Below are 8,394 nucleotides of genomic sequence, written 5' to 3'. Positions count from 1 at the left end.
AACCTGAGCATATTAAGCCAGAACGAATGGTAAGCTATGTTGATTCCTTATTTGACGACAATCGTGGTCTGAAGGTCTTTAAGACCCGAATTTGGGTCCCTAGACTTGGTGGTTTACGAGAAGTGATTTTAGCGGAGGCACATAAATCAATATTATCCATCCACCCAGGATGTACTAAGATGTATCATGATTTACGGACAGATTATTGGTGGCCGGGAATGAAAACGGATATCGGGCGTTACGTTGAAAGATGCATCACATGTTTGAAAGTGAAAGCRGAGCACCAGAAGCCGTATGGGAGTCTTCAGCCTCTTGAGGTCCCCGTGTGGAAATGGGAGGAGCTAACTATGGATCTGGTCACCAAACTGCCAAAGACTTCTCGGCAACATGATAGCATATGGGTTATCGTTGACAGACTGACTAAATCAGCGTTATTCCTTCCTGTTCAAGAATCTTACCCCATGGATCGCTGGGCTCAGTTGTATGTAGACGAAGTTGTTGCTCGACATGGAGTGCCTATGAAAGTTATCTCTGATCGGGACTCTCGATTTACTTCTAATTTCTGGACCAGTTTTCAGCGTGAGCTGGGTACGCGACATGCGTTTAGTACGGCTTATCATCCTCAAACCGATGGTCAATCTGAACGTACCATTCAAACACTTGAGTATATGTTATGAGCATGCGTTTTGGAATTTGGTGGTAACTGGGATGCTCATTTGCCCTTAATCGAGTTTTCTTACAATAACAGCTACCACTCGACAATTGGCATGGCTCCTTTCGAGGCKTTKTATGGACGKAARTGTCGTACACCTCTCTGTTGGAGGGAAACTGGAGAGAAAGTGTTACCAGGGCCCGAACTTGTGCAAATTACGAATGATAAGATTCAAGTGATTAGAGAAAGAAAGAAGGCGGCCCAGGATAGGCAAAAGTCTTATGCGGATCGTCGTAGAAGGCCAATCGAGTTCTCGGTCGGTGATCTAGTAATGTTGAAGGTTTCTCCATGGCACGATATACACCGATTTAGAAAGCAGGGTAAACTTAGCCCTCGTTTCATTGGGCCATTCAAGATATTGGAGCGTGTAGGAAAACAAGCGTATCAACTTGAGTTGCCAGAAGAACTCTCATATATCCATGACGTTTTTCATGTCGGTTATCTAAGGAAATGTCTCGCTAAAAACGAAGAGGTGGTGCCAATAACAGAAGTCAAAGTAGACGGGAAACTTAGATACGTTGAAGAACCCGAAACTATCTTAAATGAACGAACGGTAAATCTGCGCAATAAGGTTGTGGAATTGGTATTGGTTAAGTGGAAGCATCACCATGGACCAAATTGGACTTGGGAGAATAAASAAGAAATGATGGCCAAATACCCAACCCTGTTCCAACAACGATGATTCCGAGGACGGAATCTTCAAAAGGAGGAGGTATTTGTAACATCCGCCCTCCTAATTATACTTAACTAATACTTCTAAGTATCCATTATATATTAAAGCATGTTTTACATATTAAGTGTATTTAAATTTTTATTTTTTTTTGTTGCTAAAATGCTAAGTATACTAGTGATTTATAAATAGAACTCATAGTTGGAATGAGATGTAGAATGTAAGATTGATGCCAACATCTCACAAATGACATAACTAGATGATGTGAAAGTTCAAAATGCAAAGTACATAGTCGAAATGAAAATTGGGTAGATAACTAAAGTGCCTAAATGGGAGAAATCTACCCAAAACTTAAACGGATGATCTAAATGGTGATGTAAAGGTTGGAACACATTTGAATCAGTTAATATGATGTGTTAGAAGTGACGGAAGTCGAAAAAGTCGCGTAGATTGTCTTTTAGGCAATTTTTTCAAATTACGGTCCTATTTCGATGAACTACGCACACAATACTTAATCGGAAGGTTTTTGATAGAATGTGAAGCTTTGGAACTAAGTTTGGGACCTATTAGAAGTTGTTGGAAGTGGCGGAAAAATTTTGCGGCATTCCGAGCTCAAAATCAAAAACGACAAATTTGTAAARGAAAGCGTAACACATACAAATATGCAAAACTGCTGTTACTGGAAGATCTTTCATGAAATATTTTTATTGAAAAGCTATAGATTATCTTGTTACGAACGCGTAGGCGAAAACCTCATCGAAAACGGAGTTCCGAGCGAATAGTTATGCGATTTTTAGTGTTTAATGGTCAATATGGATACCCAGCCGGGTCAACTCGACCCAACTCGGGTTTTAGTGTAAAAATAGGCAGAAATTATGTATTTTCACCATTTTTCTTATGAAACAACATCCACACCTACTGAAGGTGCGATTTTCACACACTTGAAGCTTAAACCTTCCAATTCTTGGTGATTTGAAGGTTAAAGTGTTAGATTCTTGAAGAATAGGTGATAATCATCAAAGGTATGTCTCTAATTTCAAGTTTATCCCATGTAATTTGAGATAATAAAGAAGGTTAGGGTTTGCATGTAAGGTATTATATAAAGATGATGCTAGACTAAGGTTGTTTGATGATGATTATAGCCTAATCATGAAAGAAACTTGGAATAATTGCATGTATTAGTAAGAAAGCCACTAGCTTAAGCATTGTTAGTGATATTGACGATTAATGGGGAAAAATCATGATTATATGTTAATTAATGATTAAATTTCTGAAATTTTGTCAAGAATATATAATGTGTGAGATGAAAACTGAAGATAGTGTAGAAATACAAAAGAATTGGACATTATAATGGATAATATGGGTGAATTGGTCATAAAAGAGTTTGGTTACAACTCTGATTTTGAAAATTCATAGAAAATAGAAGAAAAATCGTATGAATATGAAATTAGTGTCCATGGAAWGGTAAGAAKATGAACTACATTTCATATTTGGACATGAAAATGTGAAATTGAAGTTAAGATGGGCAAACACTGCAACATGTACTGTGCTGTAAAGCTGAATTTTGACAGCTTTGAGCTGTTGTGTTGTAAAATACATAATAAATCACAGAAATATCATAAAAATACGAGGTCAGTTGCATTAGAACGATATAAGAGAATACTTTATTTAGTATTTATATGTCATTGGCTAATTTTGAGTCTAAGTGAGGTAAAACATGGGTTGAACAGAGGGCTGTACAGGGGAATTGAAGATAGTATAGTCAAGGTGTATAAGTGTGTAACTTGAGATGAGTTCATAGTTTGTTAATAATAATTGAAATGTTTACTCCAGGGGTTATATTAAGGCTATCGATCGAGCCCGAATTTGAGTATTTCTTTGGCCTCTTGGTAAACCATGATTTATGGATATTACTTCCGGTGATATGCCGTAGCATGGTGTATGTCCACGTATCCCAAGAAGATGGAGGTTRRGTGTGGCATACCGGTTGTCGTACTCACGTATCCCGATTGGTAAGGAGCCGGGTGTGAGTACTTTGCACGGGCCCTGTAGACGAAGAGGGGGTGTGGTGCACATGTTTACTCGATTTCTGATAGTGTTACTTCTGTTTTGATATGTTTGGTATACTTAAATTGATGCCACATGGTTTGTGTGAATCGTATTGCAATGTATGTTAACTGTAATGTGTGAATCGTATTGCAATGTATGTTAACTGTATGGGTTGTAGTTAAACGGTTATTTTTGTTTTGTCTCGGTTAATATATGTATTTTACATCATATTTTTTTTACACTTCGATAGAAGCTCACTAAGCTTCGTCGCTTATTCCGTTAGAATAAATATTTTCAGGAAGGACGATAAAGGACAAAAGTAAAGATTAGGCGGTGTAGATCCGTAGAAGGTTTCAAGACCCCGGACGTCATTTTGGTACTTGTTATGTATATAATTATGTCTTGGGTTGTATTTAGGTAGTTATTATAGTCGGGTAGTTATATATTTTGTCCCGACCTTTTGGTATTGAAATCGTTGATTGTAAGCTTCGTGAAACTTTTGTGTTACAAGTTTTTTTTTATTCGGTTGAACCAATCCTAATTTTTTTGATGAAAATATAAAATTCATATCCCGTACTTGTTTTGGAGATTATAATTCGAAAAATGCTTTGGGTAAATAGTAAACGAACTTAANGTCCCGACCTTTTTGGTATTGAAATCGTTGGTTGTAAGCTTCGTGAAACTTTTGTGTTACAAGTTTTTTTTATTCGGTTGAACCGATCCTAATTTTTTTGATGAAAATATAAAATTCATATCCCGTACTTGTTTTGGAGATTATAATTCGAAAAATGCTTTGGGTAAATAGTAAACGAACTTAACGTAACCGCGATGTTACACTATGTCTACTTACAGTGATTGCACTTATAATCTATAAGCACTAGACATGTACTGTAATACTTGTAATATTTTCAATGATTAATAAAATGAGTATTCCATGTACTTCACTGAAAAAGATCCCTGAAAAAAGTAATAGGGACACAAGTCTATGAGTTCCAGTGTTACTTTTGACATTCACTGACAATCTATAAGTCAGTGAATAAGCTTTCAGTTTCAGTTTTCGTACTTGTAATTTTCTTAGATATAACTTAAGGAAAATTCTCAAGCTGAGACTGACTAACTGAAAAAGATCACAAAATAGTAAAAAGGGACATGTACTTTAATGTAACTTTGCCTTACAATTATTTGATAAGATAACTTTCTTTATGTTATCTTGTTATCATCAAATAGGGGGAAATTGTTGATCCTCTCTCTCAGTGATTTGATGATAATCCCTTTTCACTTATACGTTGTATTTATGTTTCTGTCTTTTCAATTCCAGTGATCTTCACTGAGTATGTACAGTGATCGCTGAAGAACTTGCATTGTAAATCTATCAGAGACAGCGATACTTTAAGAAGACAACACTCACACCAAAGAACCTTCAGCAAACGTCGAACACTGAAACTAAAGATTAGAGACTGGCGAGTACGTGATCTGAAGCGGTATTCAGTGATTACAAGCCAGTCTACATATGTGTGAAGACTGCTCAAGCTTCAGCGAATGATGAAGAGACCTTCAGGTCATTCCAGCAATCAACGATCAAAGGAAGCTTTCTTAGCACGATTGTTGTTGTCTTGTCCTTGTGCACACAAAGGACAAAACCCATACCCTTATGAAATTTGGTACGGTACGTAGCCGACTATTCAACTCTATTGTCCACCAACTTTAGGTAAGGATGTCTGCTCTTGAATAGTGTTTTTTGTACTATTCACTGTAGCAAAGGACAGACCTTCCTCTTAAGGCTTGACACGCACTCTAATACTACCATATTGCATTAAATGAACATTTAATGCACTGGGTATAAATAGAAGTGTTTCTTCTCCATGCAGAGTGCACACAACTCACTCTCTAACCCTAATTCTTAAGCATTTTCTATCTTAAGTAAAGGATCTTCTCTACAGCATTTCTTTTCTTGTATTTTGCTAAGATTTAGTGTGTAACTAAAGATTGTTTAGATAAGTTTTTATCACCTTATCTTTCCGCAAACAATCTTTTAAAATTTGTATTGATCTTCTTTATCAATATATATTTTAAATTTGAAAATATTGTGCTTGTATTCMCCCCCCCCCCCTTCTACAAACTGTTTTACTATTCTTGTAGACCCTCAAGGGACCAACATAATCCCAGCCGAAGTCAGCCTCTAAACACCCTTAAATTCCATCATTTTTGAAGAACATTGAAGGATTCAAGTAGTAGCAAGCAAAGGAAAGGTTAGGCCAGACATCTAGTGCTTCAACGTCATCAAGTTATTAGATATTCGCTAGCAAATCGGTGAGTATTCACGGCCCCACTTTTACTGCTTTTATTATTGAAACTGGGGAAAAAGCGTGAAAATTTGCAAACTATATTGTTTACTCGAAAAACTGTTGAACCGAAAAATTGTTTAGTTTTAAATTGTTTAAATCATGAAAAAATGATTATTATTGCACTATGGTATAAATGATAAATTGATGTACTTGAGTGATAATATAAAAAGTCCCCTCCGCGGACGCTACTAGTTAACTCGGGAACGTGCCGGGCTGTAGTAATTGTGGATAGCGCTATTGTGTTGACAGTCCCACCCAAAAACGAGTGCACATTACTAAATTTAATAGTTCTACTCATGTGCGCGAACGAGCCACCGCTGAGGTAGTTCTTAAGACGAACCGTGGTACCTAAGTGAGCGAGCGAGCCACTTTATGGTAGTTCGTAAACATGCTAGGGGCCTATTGGTCAGGAAAGGTTCTATAGCGGCTCGAGTTTAAGCATCGTATAATTTTCATTTTACCTTGTGCAAAATTTACGTAAATAGTTTGCAATAATAAATTTCTGCATTATAATGATTTAGTGCATATAAAAGCCCATGAACTCACCAACTCTTTGTAGTTGACGTCGTTTTATGGTTCATGCTTTACAGGAGATTAAGTAAGTACTGAAGTCACGGATGCACTTTTGCGATAACACCTGCTTTCTATTTTTAGTAACTAATTTTTGTAAATGTTATATTGTCTCGACGAGAGCAGTTTTGGTTATAAATTGTAAATTTTAAATTTTAAAAAAAAATTGTAATGGTGTTATCTATTTACTTAGTGCTATGAAATGCTAGTTGTTACATCTAGTGTTTCCCTTTAGCGGGGTGTGACACTTGCTTCATTCAAAATAGAGCAACGGTGGTTAAGAGGCACATGAAGATGCCTTATGAACTTATTAACCAAAGAAAGCCTAACGTTAAATTTCGGCACATCTTTGATTGCAGATGCTTCATCTTGAATGACTGTGATCAGCTTGGCAAGTTTGATAAGAAAGCCGATGAAGGAAAGTTTCTTGTATATTCTACACAAGCCAAGGCCTACAGAGTCTTCAACCAACGAACCAAGACTCTCATGGAAAGCATCAATGTCTCGTTCGACGATAAAGAGCTCGTAACTTCAGAGTACCTCAGCTATGGACTCGATCTAAACATGACGACTTCCAATTCTCTAACGAAATCAAGAGAATTGGAACTCAGGCTTTTATTTGAAGACTTCTATGGTGATGAGGATATCTCTGTACGTGCACCTAGAGATGATTCTACACGTGTTAGTGAAGAGCCATAAACTGCAAGCACGTCAATCTATGGCCCTTCTCACACCTCTGCTTCCTCTGGTGATCAAGATAATCCACACCCAGAGCCCTCCAGCTCTAGATCAGAGCCCAATCCTTTGGAGCCAGAGCAAAATATATATGTCTCTGAATCTGGTTCCTCTATACCATCATCTGAGGGGGGGCAAGCTGAACCTTCATCACCATCCATGAGCCAAATGCCAGACATATCCATGGAACGAGATCCAATGACTCCAACCTTTGTTCTAATCCCAATGATAAGATGGACAAAAGATCATCCTCTTCATCAGATAATTGGTGAACCTTCAAGTGGTGTGAAGACAAGAGCTGCCACTACAAATGAATGTTTATTTGTGAACTTTCTAAGCATGGTAGAGCCTAAGAAACTACATGAAGCCCTACAAGACCCTAGTTGGGTTGATGCCATGCAAAAAGAGCTCCAACAGTTCGAAAGAAACAAGGTATGGACTCTTATTCCTTTACCAAGAGATAAAATTGCTATTGGTTGTAAGTGGGTTTTCAGGACTAAGAAGGATGAGGATGGCATCGTAGTCAGAAACAAACCCAAACTCATTGCAAAAAGCTATTGCCAAGAAGAGGGCATAGACTATACGAGACCTTTGCCAGTTGCAAGGCCAGAACCTATACGCTTATTTATAGCCATCTTTGCACATAAAGGATTCTGAGTCTATCAAATGGATGTCAAGTCAGCCTTTCTGAATGGTAAGCTGAAGGAGGAGGTCTATGTTTAACAACCTTCGGGGTTTGAAAGTTCCACACACCCAAAGTATGTCTACTTCTTAGACAAAACTCTGTATAGCCTTAAACAAGCTCCACGAGCCTATTATGAATGTTTTTCGTCTTTTCTCTTATCGAATGGTCTTGAAAAAGGTAAAATCGACACCACTTTGTTTATTAAAAGGCATAAAAGTGAGATGCTCCTAATCCAGATTTATGTGGACGACATTATATTTGGTTCAACGAACCACAGACACTGTGATAAATTTTCCGCCTTTATGAAGAGTGAGTTTGAAATGAGCATGATGGGAGAATTAACATTCTTCCTTGGCTTGCAAGTAAAATAAAGAGAGGATGGAATCTTTATTAGCCAAGCTAAGTATGTCTCTGACATATTGATATGTGTTGAGAATTTAACATATAACACGCTCTTTTTAGGACTTTTTACTTACATTAATTTCTTTTCATTCCCAAATTGAGTCATTTTCATTTATTTCTTTATACCTTTGTTATTATGAAGCTAAATGTTGTGGTTAACATGTTGGTATGCATAATTGAAGCTAATTTGGAGTTTTTGTGATAACAGCAGGTGCTGCAGCATTGG

At 37.2% G+C, this 8,394-nt stretch overlaps 1 protein-coding gene across 1 annotated transcript; it reads left to right on the top strand.

Annotated features, from left to right (window-relative positions):
* The first annotated feature begins 767 nt into the window (after positions 1-767).
* Positions 768-1,394, top strand: LOC112502373. The gene has a single exon (XM_025106263.1). The coding sequence runs from the start codon at positions 768-770 to the stop codon at positions 1,392-1,394; it is 627 nt and encodes a 208-aa protein (XP_024962031.1).
* The last annotated feature ends 7,000 nt before the right edge of the window (positions 1,395-8,394 follow it).

This window comes from Cynara cardunculus, unplaced genomic scaffold (genome assembly GCF_001531365.2).
Source record: "Cynara cardunculus var. scolymus isolate 2C unplaced genomic scaffold, CcrdV1 Un_Scaffold_1317, whole genome shotgun sequence".
Taxonomy (NCBI): Eukaryota; Viridiplantae; Streptophyta; class Magnoliopsida; order Asterales; family Asteraceae; genus Cynara; species Cynara cardunculus.
The sequence above is the reverse complement of the archived record's forward strand: the minus strand, read 5'-3'. Positions and strand labels throughout refer to the sequence as shown.